Here is a 17,553-nt window from a genome sequence, read left to right on the forward strand (position 1 = left end):
GGTTGGTGGGGGAGTATGTCGGGCGCAGGGTTAAAGCGTTGGGTGTTGGGGTTGGTGGGTGAGGATGTCGGGCGCAGGGTTGAAGCGTTGGGTGTTGGGGTTGGTGGGTGAGGATGTCGGGCGCAGGGTTAAAGCGTTGGGTGTTGGGGTTGGTGGGGGAGGATGTCGGGCGCAGTGTTAAAGCGTTGGGTGTGGGTGTTGGTGGGGGAGTATGTCGGGCGCAGGGTTAAAGCGTTGGGTGTTGGGGTTGGTGGGTGAGGATGTCGGGCGCAGGGTTAAAGCGTTTGGTGTTGGGGTTGGTGGGTGAGGATGTCGGGCGCAGGGTTGAAGCGTTGGGTGTTGGGGTTGGTGGGGGAGTATGTCGGGTGCAGGGTTAAAGCGTTGGGTGTTGGGGTTGGTGGGTGAGGATGTCGGGCGCAGGGTTGAAGCTTTGGGTGTTGGGGTTGGTGGGTGAGGATGTCGGGCGCAGGGTTAAAGCGTTGGGTGTTGGGGTTGGTGGGGGAGGATGTTTGGCGCAGGGTTAAAGCGTTGGGTGTGGGGGTTGGTGGGGGAGTATGTCGGGCGCAGGGTTAAAGCGTTGTGTGTTGGGGTTGGTGGGTGAGGATGTCGGGCGCAGGGTTGAAGCGTTGGGTGTTGGGGTTGGTGGGTGAGGATGTCGGGCGCAGGGTTAAAGCGTTGGGTGTTGGGGTTGGTGGGGGAGGATGTCGGGCGCAGGGTTGAAGCGTTGGGTGTTGGGGTTGGTGGGGGAGGATGTCGGGCGCAGGGTTAAAGCGTTGGGTGTGGGGGTTGGTGGTGGAGGATGTCGGGCGCAGGGTTGAAGCGTTGGATGGGTGTGGGATGTCGGGTGCAGGGTTAAAGCGTTGGGTGGATGTGGGATTCAGGTAAAGGTTGAAGCGTTGGGTGTATGTGGGTTGTCGGGTGCATGGTTGAAGCGTTGGGTGGACGTGGGATGTCGGGTGCAGGGTTGTAGCGTTGGATGGATGTGGGATTCAGGTGCAGGGTTGAAGCGTTGGGTTGATGTCGGATGTCGGGTGCAGGGTTGAAGCGTTGGGTGGATGTGGGATTCAGGTGCATGGTTGAAGCGTTGGATGGATGTAGGATTGAGGTGCAGGGTTGAAGCGCTGGGTGGATGTGGGATGTCGGGTGCAGGGTATGAAGCGTTTAACACGCCGTATACACGAAATTTTTCAACTGATAGTATGTTTGTATTTCGTCTCAATGTTATCTTAACCAACTGTTCCGCTTCTTTAGGATACTTGTCTATGTAATATAACGTACGTGGCAGATGTGAAGGACGGGAACACAGTCAATCATACAAATATTCATACAAGCGTTGCGTTTCGCTAAACGTCCATCCCAGTTAAGATTGTCTTCGCTCAACATGTTTACTGGCTAACATGCTTAGCCTTTCCTCAGTCGCATCTGCAGATCAGAACGTTAGCTTACATTAATAATAAGTCATCATTTCTAATCGCTTATTAGATCTGAAACTTTGTTTGTGAGACGGAAGCTCTGAATAGTTGTGGTGAGGTGAGGGGAGGTGAGGTGAAGTGAAGTGAGATTAGGTGAGGTGAGGTGAGGTGAGGTGAGGTGAGGTGAGGTGAAATGGGGTTTGACGTCCACGATTATTGCATTATCACAGCGAACTTGTGTGTGTATGTGTGGTTGCTTGTACTTGCCCGGACTAATACCGATTTTGTAGTGCTGGCCAACTGAGATACCATGCCGCAGTTTAACACAAATACCCACTCAGATACAGTATACTGACCCCGAGTCGACCAATCCTCGTTTTAGCCTCTTAACGCCGAGCGCCAGACAGGGTAACAACAAGTACCATATTTTAACTTTTGGTAGGACGAGGTCGGGGATGGACCAGCCGGCTCTCCTGCTATTTGAGCACAGTGTAATTGATAAGTACCTTTCACACAAAACATAAAATGGCAAACATTGATAAACCGTTATAACAAACATACTTACTTCAGGGGGCTTGAGGACGCGTGACTCAGTCAGGTGTTTTTTATTGAACCAAATCGGCGTGCAATTGATCTCGCCAAGACCTCGTCGTTCTGTGTTCGAATCCTACATTCTCCTGCTTGATGACCATTGGTTTGTCGGTTCCATACATGTGCTCGTAAGTTTCTTCAGCTGGAAAATGTCGATGGCCTTCATCCCTTCTGCCTTGGTTCATCAAGGGCGCCTGGAGCCAACCGTCCCAGACATATATGCAGAGTTGCTTCCCTTAGTCATTTTAGGATCCGGTGAGGAGCTCGAATTCCGGATTTTCTACTCAGTATACTACGCGTTCTCGTGGCTCTAGGCTTTGGGAAAGACGAGCGCTATTCTAGGCCTCCAACCCATATCGAGCAGACACGCTTTGATGTTATAGAAATATTGTTCAAGGCATCTTCGAATATCTAAAACATACTCATTTGATAAACATTCTGACCTTAAAAGGTAAACTAACGGGCAAAAGAAACGCCAGCAAACAATTTTCTGGTCTAAAACAAAACAGGCGCAAAATTGATGTTTTATTATGAATAACAATTATTCAAAAAAACATGTACTTAAAGTTTTGCAGACATGTTTATCATGCTGGGTGCACTGTCCAGTATTCGATCACACCCGCAGAATCGACGTCGATCTGTTTCAAAGTCCCGTGCTATACACATGGCTCAGTATCGGATGTGACCCCCTCCAGCAACGATGCGGTCCCTAACACGACGTCGAACTGAGTACACGAGTCTCCCCACATCCTGATTAGGGGTCCTACGCCATTCTTCCTGCAGGGCAATTGCCAAGTCATCCCTCGTCAATGGCGGCTGTTGACGTTTCCGAATCCTACATCCAAGTTAGTCCCAGAGGTGCTCTATGGGCGACAGGTCCGGTGATCTGGCTGGCCACTGTAATACGGTCACGTTGTTGGCGTTCAGGAAGTCGCTAGTGACTCGAGCTGTGTAAGGGGTGGCGTTGTCCTGCTGAAACAGCGTCCGTAGGTGGCGTTGCAGGAAAGGTAGTACCACAGGCCGCAAACCCTCATCAATGTAACGACGTGGAGTGAGATTTCCGTCGATGATGGCCAGATCTGTCTTCTTGTCCCCGCAGATGCCACCCCAGACCATGACACAACCACCTCCATAAGGCTCCACTTCTTGGACCCAACAACGTGCCATCCGCTCACCACGTCGTCTGTAGATTCGAATCCGCCCATCAGTCTTGAGGAGCTGGCACCTACTCTCGTCGCTGAAGAGCTCTGTTACGACGTAAATTGTAATAAAAAGGTAAATTGTAATACTTGCAGCAAATTGTAATAATTTTGACGTAAATTGTAATAACAACGTAAATTGTAATAAAATTTGACGTAAATTGTAATACGCAAATTGTAATAAAAATTGACGTAAATTGTAATAATCTGAACTTGCGGTAAAATGTAATAACTTTTTACGTAAATTGTAATAACCTTATAAGTTTAGTGTCAAAGGCGTTAAATGACTAGAACCTATCCTTGTCAGGGTTGGTACAGGGTTTATCGTACAATCGTCTTCAAAGTATGGGTGTGGGGGAGGATTGAGGTCGTTATCGTGCATTGTTGTATAATTATATGTATATATAAACGCATTGGATTTTCATTTCTATGGTTGTCCAGAAGAGGATTAATTACTAGAATGAACTTAGTTTTCTTATTTATTTGAGAAATACTCTGTGTGTTTTGTATTATATTTTGACGAAGAATTCAAATACATCAAATGAGTGACAGATCTCCTGTGCAATGTCAAATGAAAAAAAACAGTCGTCAGCAAATGCAGCATAGATTTCCCATGCATGGGAAAGGAGAATACTTAATACATAACATTATATACAATGTTTTTATTAATATCAAAAGAGGGGCGTGGATATTCTTTACCTACATTGCATATACTATTAGATATTGTGTATTCTCGATCTCTGTGAACTTCTCACAGATAAAGAAATAATAATAAATAAATGCAAACCATGTTAACTTATGCAATATTTGTAGCAATGTATGATTTACATATGGATAATTAACATGACATAAAATATTTCCTTTCATAACAAGAAGTATATTTAATGAAATAAATGAATAAATGTAACTGGATTCCTTCCATATATCATGAAGAACTAACAACAGCTTACTGACAACTTTTGCTGGGATAATAACTCCTTGCCCCAACAACAAAAACAGAATCCATCATGATAACGGCACGAAATCATAATTCAAAGCTTACACAAATAATATCCGGTATCTTCGGGCATGTCTTGTTGTATTTCGAAGAGCATCAGAATGTATAATAAATTTGTTGCAATCAATTATTGCTGAAATAATCTGTTTTGATCAAAATTGAAAGGATGGAAAATCTATAATGAAAAGGGTTTTGTCACTAACGTAAATATTCTCTTTGACCTTATACGAAGAGTATTCTAAGATCATTAAACTCGACAATCGTTGATTGATTGCGCCAAGCAACCTTGATACCAACTTTGGTACCTCACGTATAATGCGGTACATAATTTTCGAAACAGATAATTACGTTTTTCATAAGTTATCACTAATTTGTGACATATATACGGACAAAAATTACCTCAGAGGATAATCTTCTCTGGGGGTTTAAGAGGATTAAAATAATTCCAGCTAACATCAAGCACTGTAATAAAATATTGAAATTATAGCATACCATCTTAACATTCCAATGTTTTATTAACTAACTAAGAAACCAAATTATATTTATTTCCGATACTATGCCCTCATCAGTATACACACACACACACATACATACACACACACATACATACACACATACATACATACAAACACATACACACATAGGTATGTATGTATGTGTGTGTTTGTGTATGTATGTATGTATGTATGTATGTATGTATGTATGTATGTATGTATGTATGTATGTATGTATGTATGTATGTATGTATGTATGTATGTATGTATGTATGTATGTATGTATGTATGTATGTATGTATGTATGTATGTGTGTGTTTGTGTGTGTGTTTATGTATGTATGTATGTATGTATGTATGTATGTATGTATGTATGTATGTATGTATGTATGTATGTATGTATGTATGTATGTATGTGTATGTGTTTATGTATGTATGTATGTATGTATGTATGTATGTATGTATGTATGTATGTATGTATGTATGTATGTATGTATGTATGTATGTGTATGTGTTTATGTATGTATGTATGTATGTATGTATGTATGTATGTATGTATGTATGTATGTATGTATGTATGTATGCCAGTAAATACGACCTCTATATGTCATTGGTATCAGATCCATGACTGCTCTTCTACATATAGTTCCAAGTGAAAGATGAGTGACACTACTTTGTTAGAGGTCCAACAAAAATGCTGATATGAACAATTAAAGGTTATACAAAATGTAACAAATTAACAAAGTAAGATATTTTAAAAGATAAAATAGAAACACAAACCTGTAGATATACGAATTAGAATGTAGCAAATACATTAGATAAACGTATCTTCTACGTAGATAAAAGTATGTCCAACGAAGACATAAGTATATTCTTCGTAGATAATACGTTTTTAATTTTTTATCACTAATTTGAGACGGACAATAATCCCCTGAAAGCATAACCTCCTCTGGGGGTTTAAGAGGATTAAAGTAATTCCAACAAACAACAAGCACTGTATGAAATTACAACATACTTTGTTAAAATTCTGATGAAAAGACTAGTAACTATCTCAGAAACCTCAGATTGGGCCTCATCAGCATAGACACACAAACACAAACACACACACACACACACACGCACGCACACACGCACGCACACACATACATACGTACGTATGTATGTATGTATGTATGTATGTATGTATGTATGCATGTATGTGTGTGTGTGTGTGTGTGCGCGCATGTAGGTGCGTATGTAATGACAGTAAATGTGAGCTCTATGTCATTGGTATCACATATATGACTGCACTTCTACATACTCTAGATGACAGTATCATGTACGTAGATGAAAGTATGTAAGTGGACGATAGTATCTAGATGGCATACTATCATCTACGTAGAAGATACTATCATATACGTAGATGAAAGTATCTTCTACGTAGATGAGCGTATCTTCTACGTAGATGATAGTATCTTCTACGTAGATGATAGTATTTTCTACGCAGATGGTAGTATCTTCTACGTAGATGATAGCATGCCACAAACATTACATCACTTCCAATAAATGTCTTTCACTATGTTGACACCACCCTTTAATGACGATTGTTCGATAAAGCCTACACCAACCATCCCTAACTTAACAGTTTTGTACGTTTGTCATCATACACAGTATTTCTCGAATTGTACATGTGAAACACAAGCTCAACTGACAAAGATCATTTCTAGTCAATTGGCGTCTTGGACACTACGGTAGTAAGGTTATTACAATTTACGTAAAAATGTATTACATTTTACCGCAAGTAGAGATTATTACAATTTACGTCAATTTTTATTACAATTTGCGTATTACAATTTACGTCAAATATTATTACAATTTACGTTGTTATTACAATTTACGTCAAAATTATTACAATTTGCTGCAAGTGTTACAATTTACCTTTTTATTACAATTTACGTCGTAACAAGCTCTCTTCGCCAGTTTCTCTACTGCCCCTGCCGTACGCTCATGGCCCATCTCAGTCTGTGACGTCAGTAGAGATACGTTAACGTCATGCCCTTGAAAGGTCGATAGTCACGGAGACCATACAGGCGGAGTCGTCTAGCAACTGTCCTTCTGCTGATGGATGTCTAAGGCTGTTTGCGGATGATGACGTCACAGTTGGGAATCTGGACATTAGGTGTAGCGCCTAATCTTCCTGTGGGGTCGTGACCTTGGGTCTTCCACTCCTCGGCTTGTCTGCAGTACTGCCACGTTGCCTGTGACGTGTGACAAGTCTGGCGACGGTGCACTTGAAGCATCCAATGATCCTGGCAACGTTCTCCTCCGTCGCTTGAAACAAGCCGATGGCGCTCTCCCTCTGCTCTACGGTTAGTCGAGGCATGTTCGTTGTTTTAAACGGTTTCATGTGATTAGAGAGACAGCACACTCATGATCATGTTGTATACCAGAATTTCATACGGGTAACTTTATGCACATATTTGCAATTTGGTGGCGTTTCTTTTCCCCTCAGGTTAGTTTTATTCGCAAGAAAAAATACTGTGTTATATTCGAAACGCGAACGATGTCGGCGGCGACGTCATGCGAATGGGCCAGACTATGTATAAAAAAGTAAATGAAATACCGTTTAATCTCACGGTGCCCCGACCCTGGGTTATTATGATGTGGGATTAAGAGCTGCAGCTCACTGACATTTTGGTTCAAGGGAACACTTCGCTAGGTGAACGCTGCTTAATTAGTTTCTGATCATGTGGATACCTGTTAGATAAAGATGATTTTCATAAAAGAAATTTGTATGTTGATTAGTAGTTGTGTTTGTGTGTGTGTTTGTTTGTTTGTTTGTGTAACGCCGTACTCAGCAATATTCAAGCTATATTTGACGGCGGTTTGTAAATAATCGATGTGGACCAGACAACCCAGTGACTGAAATCATGAGCATCGATCTACGTAAATTGGGATCAATGACATGCATCAACCAAGTCAGCGAGCCTGACCACCCGATCCCGTTAGTCGCCTTTTACGGCAAGCATGGTCGCCTCTTCAGACAAGTATGGTCGCCTTTTACGGCAAGCATGGGTTGCTGAAGACCTATTCTACCCCGGATCTTCACGGGTCTAGTAGTTATGTCATGTATATAGATTGTTTGTACCGGTCACACGATCATTGGCAAATGTTCATGTAAATGTACGGTTTTAAAGTTCCTTGGACAAACCCGCTAGAGTCAACCAGTGTACTGTTGTTTGTTTTTTTCCCGCGGACAAGCATGATTTAAGGTACTACTTGAAAATGTATCGTTCAACAATAAACAACTTCTGAAACCATACACATAGAAGTGGTTATTTGTTTGTATATAAAAATGCGCTCAGATCGTTTGCTACCAAAGAGTTGACCCACTTTTCGAATGATTGATCGTGAAACGCCGTTTACCAAAAGTCGGAAGGAAATCCCAAAAAGTGACGCAGAGTATTTACGTAATACTTTTTTGATAAAACCCAGAGGTATCGTATGTTTGTCGACTGACTCAGCCGCTAAGGTCATGTTAAAGAAAAAAGAGAATAGCCATTACTGATAGAGTGATTCTTTTAATTTAAATCCTTAATTAATCGTTTTGTTATAATTATCAATAGCTTAAAATACGCTCATAGATCATGCCAAATTGTCCACTGTCGCCTCAAGCTCGGCTGCAGTGACTTAAACGCTGATAGGTTTAGACGACATGTATCAGACATACCAGACTGCACCTGTGGATATCATTTTGAAAATGCAGTTCACTTTGTCTATACCTGTCAAAATACGACAATATCAGAAACACTATGTATTTCTACACACATGGGTATGATTTAAAAACAATTTTACATGGTAGTAGTTCAGTCAGCAGTTCTACAAATATGGATATCCTTCGATCGGTTCAGGACTTCATTGTCAAAAGCAAAGTATTTGAGATTTGATTCATATAGTTATGGAAAACTGCATTATTATATTTCACAGGCACCACAGACTTCAATGTATTGGCTTCATGTATTTCATTTGATCATTTGGTATATTTATGTTAAGTAGTATCTTGTATATACAAGCTGTTGTTAGGTTATTACCTGGAGAGGTATTTACATGAGCATGTTTTGCTTGTTTACCGATCCAGACAATGTTTAAACAATTTGAATTTCTCAAAGGATAACTTCGAAAACAAACGAAACAAACATTTATTTAAAAATCTGTTAAGCGAAAAGAAAATGTCCGGAATAGGGGGTTTCCTGATTAATGGGGTTTCTCCGAGTACAGATCATATTTCTAAACAAAACGAAGTACAGGCCTGTACGCGCAAAAAAATGAGTGAAAACAGTTTCCGAATTTTATATCGAGTATAAAATCACGTTTGTCAAAGTCAAAGCCCAATTTGACAAAAACGCAATTAAAAATTTGTTTGAAGTGTTTTTGGCTAAGATAACCGAGCTACACTGATGGATCAAATGCCACGTTTTTGTTAAGTGTGTTGCAATGGATTGCGATTGACATTTACCATGCCAACCAATCAGAAATGATATTTGCCCTCTAGATCTGACATTGACTCATAAACCGGAATACACCACGATATTATATTGTGAAATTATCCATCAAAGCAAGAAACGTGAAATTAAATTGAGACAATGGACGTTAGGAGCTGCAACTGTGACAGCCAAATGGGACAATAACTATTACACAATTTGGGAAGGGCGTCACAGGTCGCCAACAGCCTGATGTCCGCTCCGTCTCGGGCGCTGCCTGCCTTTCGTGAGATGGACAGAATCATCCAATCGAACAAGGCTGCTGTCATTCTTTGGGTTTATTTCGGTTCGGTGAACTGGTAAATGGTACATTAACTGCAACAGTAATCTTTACGATTGTTTCAAAGTCTATTAGGACATGTTTCCAACGGAGACGAGAACTACAACGAAAGCTCGTTAAATGTTCTTTTATCCAACTCTGTCCAGAAGGGCATATCATTTAGTAGCCAGTCTGACGGCGCGGTAGCCTAGTGGTTAAAGCGTCACCTCATTACGTCGAAGGACCGGGTTCGATTCATTGGTAAAGTATTACAAATGTGTAAAGCCCATTTCTTGTGTGCCCCGCCGTGCTATTGCTGGAGTGTTGCAAAAAGCGATGTAAAACCATATTTACTAGTAGGCTAGTGTTCTCAGGCGTCGTAATTAAATTTGAAAAGTTACTTCCCTTGGAAGTGCCAGGATTTGCGATTTCTTCCTGATTTTTACACTCGGTTTGCTAGCCCCATAGACGTGGACATTTGCATTTTGGTAAATGTTTACTGCCTTTTAATTGCTTTAGGCCTTCCTCCTACGTCGAGCAGTCACGCTGCGAAATTTCTGAAATACCACTCAAAGTATACCACACCGCGCACTGAAACATGACGTAAAACAAGGGATCGACACAATCATAAACACTGCCCTATCAGCAATATACTCGTGCTGCCGGTTTTACATATAAACCCGTGACTATCCGGGGTAGAATAGGTCTTCAGCAACCCATGCTTGTCGTTAAAGGCAACAAAGCTTGTCAGAAGAGGCGATTGACGGGATGGGGTGGTCAGGGCTCGCTGACATGGTTGATGCAGGTCATCGTATCCGACTTGCGTAGATCAATGTTCATGATGTCATTCACTGGATTGTCTGATCCGGACTCGATTATTTACAGACCGTCGTTATATAGCTGGAATATTGCTGCGTGTGGCGTTGAACAAAAAACAAACAAAAAAACACCGATAAACATCAGAACCTCATGTAGTATTTTCCTGTGAGCAAGTTCAGCTAACTTGCCGTGTTATTACTGGCCTCCTTTGAAACAAGCGTCAAAGAACCAACACTTTTGAAATACAAACTTCTCAGTTCGAATTTTTAAAGCTAAACTCGTATTCATTTCCAGCCACGCTATTCTTGAATCAGCCACGCACCCTAGGGCAAATTTCTTGAAATTTTCAATTCCATTTTGCGATGTACTGACGTTTGAAGAAAATCGGAAACTGCTGGTGTGGATTTCAATTTGACACATGACACAACTTCAATGGATCCACGTATATCGTAACAAGGTTTTTGTTGGGTACGTAATTACAACACTGACGATCCACATTGCAAAATCGTCACTTTATACCTCAAGTATAGTCATTAAAACGCACGGTTTATAATAAGGGCTGTTACTGGTCAACGGGAAATTTCAAATTATGAAGTCACGTGAAACTGATAAAGCAAGTAAACAGATAAAAACTTTTTTGATTTTGTTGCGAATATAAATTTTCTTTGACACCTTTAGTCAATTTCTGAGAGAAAAAATCACAATATTCATAGAAATATTGAAATGTCCAAGCGAAAGTGCTGAAATCACACGCTCCGTAATCGGCTTCCAAAAGAAACAAATTTGAGGGCGTGGTACCGGCGCGGGACGTGTCAAAAGTTTTCAAAAGCTGTTGTGTGATTCCTAGCGGTAGTACGTATACTGATTCTGCTATTTGTGTTCATCCTACCCCTACCCCCCCCCCCCCCACCCCCCCACCCACCCCCCCCACCCCCCACCCCCACCCGAAAAAAAACAACCAAAAAAACAAAACAAAAAAACCCAACAACAATATTGCATATTGTTGAATGTGTGATTTACCACCTTTGATCTTGATTGGTTGTGTCATAAGTGAGATGCCTCTCCTTAATACCCATTGTCTTTCTTATCGTCAAGCTTGGGGGGGGGGGGGGGGGGGGATTTGTACCTGTTATAATAGGTGCTTGGCAAGTAAGAACACCCTAAACAAGCTCCATGTCAGACTGGGCGCCGGTCCAATGTTTCGCAGTGCGCAGCGATGCAAACACCGGGTTCTCGTTTTAACCACAATTAGGGGAATCCCCCCAATGGTGGAATGTTTTATTTGGGGGACGACTCACCTGTCATTTTTATCGCCATTTTTACGCCATTTCCCTTTTCAATTTTCATTTTCGTCAGGAATTTATAATTAAGTATGTCCGAAAGTATTCAAATCTGCAAAATTGCTATGTTGAGTACTTGCCTTTTAAACATTTTGTACGAATCTGATGGTAGATGGCTATTTGTTCACGTTTGTTTAACTTGAAAATAAATCTAGCACTGTGCAAATCCGTGATCTAGTTGTTGTACCTATGATTGTTCTATAACTTATCGGGGCGGAGGGGTAGCCAAGTAGTTGAAGCGTTCGCTCGTCACGCCGCAGGCCCGGGTTCGATTTCCCACATTGGTACAATGGTGTCCACCGCCGTGCTATTGCTGGAATATTGCGGCGTCAAAACATACTCTCACTAACTCTGTCACTTATCGACAGACCCTAGGAAATCCAACATGGATCAAATATTTCATCGTGTTCAATTCTTTGAGAAACACGTTTCCTGAAAATGTTCCAAATCTAAACAATGACCTACCCTATTTCAGCATGTACTACATAGATTAATTGTTGCAATACAAATATATTATTTCGCTCGTTTTTCTAATTATGTTAATCCCTCGAACCCAGAGTGACAGTGTTTTGTTTGTTTTTAAATTGGTTTTTTTTAAAAGTAATTCTATTTCAAAATCCCGTACCCTTTATATATGTATATGTAATAAGTAAAATTAATTTGTGAACAGTATTGTTATCGCCTTATTTTGTTCTGCATATAAACTATGAAACCTCATACTGTCAATGTTTATATTAGACGTGGGTTCGAGAGTATCAAGGGGGATAACTCTGAATCACTCTCCTCGATACCTGATACTGAAAAAAAACTATTACACTAATGTGTTCTTATCCGTCACGCTTAACACGTTAAATGGATAAACTGTCTACTGAATACTACGCCTTTGTTCACGAGTAAAGGATTAGTGATTTGATACAGAGAGCTTACATGGGATGACATACGTCACGTTTCTTCATTTTCATTCCGGCTCTGCTAATTCCTCCATTATGTTGCAAAGTATTAATGGATGTGAAGCTATTACGGCCAGTGCCTGGTTGTAGAACATGTTGTTTGTCATGCCAATGAAGTTAGGGTTTGGTTTCCTTGCAGAATCACCAGATACAATGAACAGATTGATAGTGTTAAGAATATACTCTTCCAAAAAAGAAACGCACAGGTAGTATGTAGTTCGTTGCACCTGACTACACAAAACATCCGGTTTATAAATTGGATATACGTTATTGGAAAATGTTGGTGGCCTGATATTCGACAAACGGTGCGTCAAACTCAGCCATTGTCGATTTTCAATGTCTTATACGGCATTGTTTTCACACTTGTTCAAAAGTGGCACGGAGGAAAACAGTAAAGCAAAATGCACGTGCAAGTTATGTTATTCGTAACTCATGGTCGTGGCTAAATAGCAAACATAGGCCATTAATTTACTATATTAAATTAAAATATATCGATTTTATTTGGTACAATAAATTGACTAAAATCTACTGTGCTTTTCGTGTTTTTGGAGAGTGTATATTCACGTTCACATGAATTCATATTTCTTGAGAATGTTGGGTTAGTTTGCTTTGTGTGTAATCATGCTGTCAGTCTGGTTGTTTGTGTGTTTTAATCTATCTGTGTCGCCGTCATACAGCTGGAATATTCCCGAGTGCGGCCGTAAACAACAAACAGACATAGAAAGAGAATTTATGAAAGTCAACTTCAAGAAGCTGACATCCATAAATTCTCTTCCTTTATTTGAATCACTTCCAAATGCCTTTCAAAGACTTAACAAACAAACAAACAATCTATTTGTGTGTCTCTTATTGTGACTCCCTCTATCCTCTCTGTTTCTCGCTCTCTTTCTCTCTCCTTCCGTGAGTATCTGTCTCGCCCTCTCCCTACAATAGAGAACAAATGTGGTGAGTGAGTGAGTATGGTTTTACGCCGCTTTTAGCAATATTCCTGCAATATCACGGCGGGGGTCACCAGAAATGGGCTTCACACATTGTACCCATGTCGGGAATCGAACCCGGGTCTTCGGCGTAACGAGCGAACGCTTTAATCACTAGACTACCCGACCGCCCCGAACAAATATGGAAACCAACGGAAGACAATGGCGGGCAATGAAGATAGGGACCATCCACAGACACATGGCGTCCAGTAAGGGGAAGTAATGGACAGTACAGAAAGATAGCTACCCTTGTTAAAACTCTTAGTGTCAACTTACTCCTAAAGTTAAATGTTCACAGCTAGAGTTGCGTATTAACCATTTTTGTAACATAATGTACTTTAACATTATCCCCCGTATTTTCAATGTATTTGTTTACATTTAGGGTTAATCTCGTTCGTACCGCCCTTGTTGTAAGGAAATCTTTAAACTTCGTTTGATAGTAGAGCCACGGAAATTATGTATGTGCACTAAACATGTTACATCTGCCAGGTCGTTATTTACCTGTTTTCTTTAAGTGTTCATTATCAACAGCACGGAATCCTTTCAGTCAGTGTACATAGATGTGTCTATCGACATTATACAATGTGACTTAATGACGTTACTATCTTGATTCCATGGCAACGGAAAAGCAATCACCGCGGAACTGATTGATCGATATTAAGCTGAAGGGATTTAGTTCAAATTTGGTATTGCAGTACAATAGTTTTTTTTTGTTTCCATGGCAAAGAAATATATGCATTGTTCAAATGTTTTAATGGGTGTATTTCGAGGCTCCATGCTATACGATGACAACGGAACGGTCTTCCGTTTGGTCAGTATTATCCGATTTAGTTTATCTTGATAACAACGTTTAAAACGAACACGCTTATAACGTACTGACGGATATAGCGTATGCTGTACATACGCTGTATATGCTTATAACGAACTACGGTTATACTGAACTAGACTTAGTGGTCCCTTGGAGTTCGTTATAACCGTAGTTTATAATGTGTGTTTCTTTCGGGATACTGGATTTGCCCACATACGCTTTATTACAATAGCAACAGCGCGGTGTCCTGATTAGTCGAATTGAGATAATAATAATTAACCCTATCGAAGATTATTATCCGATAATTATAAGTGCTCTTTATGTCACGAGGTGTAGATGATTAGCACGCAGTGAAATAACATTAAAAGATCAAAGATGGTCGCCACAGTCGCCATTTTGTTATTTACAAATCTCACACATCTAAATAAGCAAATATCTATTAATGACATCCTTTCGAAACCCTCGTGAATATCACTTCATTAGATTATTATTTTATTGTTTTATTATATTATCATTTTATTACAAATTACCTATGTGCTGATACCGTACTATTTTACAACAAATATATGGTGGATGAGAGCCTTTAATTCCTCCACACATTTGGAGATATACAAATAGAACACATCAAAGGAAAAGAACACATTTGCGAATTCAATATCTGTTTTAAAAGTTACATGTTCATGGAAAGAAGAAAGTGTTATACAGACTAATACAACATGACGAATCTCGCCATTTTGTTTGAAGATGCTTCTCGTTGTCGACTTCTTCTTTTTTCAAAGAGCGACTCGTGCTTTAATTACACGTGTTGAGCTCTTGATATCAAGATACTCCTGTAGCAACAGAAGGCCACCGAGTTATACTGACATGCATGTCTTCGCTTCAAAAGAAAACTGCCAACGTTGTATTTATTTTACCCTTGTCAGTCGCTGTCAATATGCAGAATTGACGTCAAACACGTAAAAGAAAACCACCTGAAATGATGACAGTCTCAAGCGACATGTGAGATTGAAGCCGAGCCAAGTTGCATGAACGATCAGGATATCGAGATGTTGGGAGATGTTTCGAATGATATGATGATGTGTTGTATGCCACGTGCACACTGCAGTGGAGATGCCGCAGAGGGAACCAGGGTCTCATTCCTGTTGTCTTTAAATATCATCTTTCAGCTGAATATGTTTAACATGGTGTGTTAAAATGACCTTTTCCGGCGATGTTCACGTTTCTTTAAATGTTTCCGGGGAGTTCACGATAATGATTGTAACGTTAATGGTGATATTGGTGGAGACGAGTATGATGATGAAACTTATGATGACGACGACGATGATGATGATATCGATATTAATAATGACGGTGTGTGAGAATTATGTTGACAGTGAAGATACAGATAATGAGGCATGTGGTGATGATGATGGAGATTGAGATTATGATGATGATGATGATGATGATGATGGAGTTGATGAAGATGGAGATAGTAATGGTAATGATGATGATGATGATCACGATGAAGATGGAGGTGATGAAGATGGATATGATGATGATGATGATGATCACGATGAAGATGGAGGTGATGAAGATGGATATGATGATGATGATGAAGATGATGATGATGATGATGATGATGATGATGATGATCACGATGAAGATGGAATTTATGAAGATGGAGATAGCGTTGAATATGATGATGATGATGATGATGTTGATGATGATCACGACGAAGATGGAGTTGATGAAGATGGAGATGCTGATGCTGATGTTGATGCTGATGCAGATGCTGCTGATGATAATGAAGATGGAGTTGATGATGATGATGATGATGATCGCGATGAAGATGGAGATGCTGATGCCGATGCTGATGCAGATGATGATGCAGATGATGATGATGATGATGGTGTTGATGATGTGCCATCTTTTCCATTTACAGACAAGGCATAAAGGTACTTGCTTCCAAATTTCAAGACGGACAAAAGGCCCTGACGTCAATTAACAGGTGCACGTTGATACTGGTTGTTCGATGTTTAACGATGCAGACAGGGCCATCCCATCTTTATCGCGACGGTCTGCAGATAGTGACTTCTCAACCAGACAAACCAGTGATTGATAGCACGGTCAAAGTCCCGGGCCGTGCGATGGCACACGATCAAATAGGCCTGATCAGTCGATGTCTATTTATGATTAGCACTGTGCACCGGGGTCGACGATTGGCCTGGAACAGCCGCAAGGCCGTTCATTATAAATCTACTTTAAGACTGGGCACATGTGGCCCGGTGGTCTATAAGGCGCCGTACTTCACTGTACATGTGCATGGTTGAGTTTGGGTTCGACTCCACCACTTCCCCCGTCATCATTAGTCAAGCTGAGCCCTGCCCGTGCTCAGCAAAGAGGTGAATCTTATATAGAGAGAAATAATATATGTGTGTGTCACCCCAATCCCATCCCACTAAGTTCAAAACAAAACGGATTTACACGACTCGGACCTAAATCACGATATTAGAAAACCTGATTCTTCATCTGTAATGTTTCTGTTCAGCGTTTAGAAAACAAAGTTAACGTCGTGAGCGACCATTACTTAAAATGTTAAAGTGTTTGCTCGTCACCTCAATGCCCGGGGTCGATACCACGCACCGTACAATATGTGAATCCCGTCGTTGGCGTTAAGGTGAGGTTCTCAGACAAACTTCAGGGAATCGAACCTGCTATGTACGGGTCCTGCCACGATTGACCCCTGTGCCATCCACGCTCCCTTAAAGTGCACACATAACGAAGCACATAGTTTAAAGTGCTTATCATGCGATCGTAATGTCAAACGGCCCCAAATGTATATTAGTGAGTGAGTGAGTATGGTTTTACGCCGCTTTTAGCAATATTCCAGCAATATCACGGGGGACACCACAAATGGGCTTCACACATTGTACCCATGTCGGGAATCGAACCCGGGTCTTCGGCGTGACGAGCGAACGCTTTAGGCTCTAGGTTACCCGACCGCCCCTCAAATGTATATTAAGAACCAACAACGCCAGAATAGGCCCGATGCTGATCGAATTAGCCGAAGAAGATCGGGTACTCGCAATGTGTGTGTCGGTACCTCGAGAGTGTGAAACATCGGCTCATGATATCCACCACTGGTTTTACTTCTCCCACACTGAACTACAGCTGGAGGAAAGGTTGGCTATGAAACAGTAAGGTGTTAC

General features: G+C 40.9%; 1 protein-coding gene across 1 annotated transcript; it reads left to right on the plus strand.

The window, feature by feature from the left end:
* The first annotated feature begins 13,699 nt into the window (after positions 1-13,699).
* LOC125383525 (prostatic spermine-binding protein-like) lies at positions 13,700-16,297 on the plus strand. Its single transcript, XM_048401854.1, has 3 exons — positions 13,700-13,766; positions 15,819-15,929; positions 16,023-16,297. Exons 1-3 carry the CDS (start codon positions 13,700-13,702, stop codon positions 16,295-16,297), a joined length of 453 nt encoding a protein of 150 aa, XP_048257811.1.
* Positions 16,298-17,553: the final 1,256 nt, after the last annotated feature.

The sequence above is a fragment of the Haliotis rufescens genome, unplaced genomic scaffold (genome assembly GCF_023055435.1).
Source record: "Haliotis rufescens isolate VD_foot unplaced genomic scaffold, xgHalRufe1.0.p SCAF_24, whole genome shotgun sequence".
Taxonomy (NCBI): Eukaryota; Metazoa; Mollusca; class Gastropoda; order Lepetellida; family Haliotidae; genus Haliotis; species Haliotis rufescens.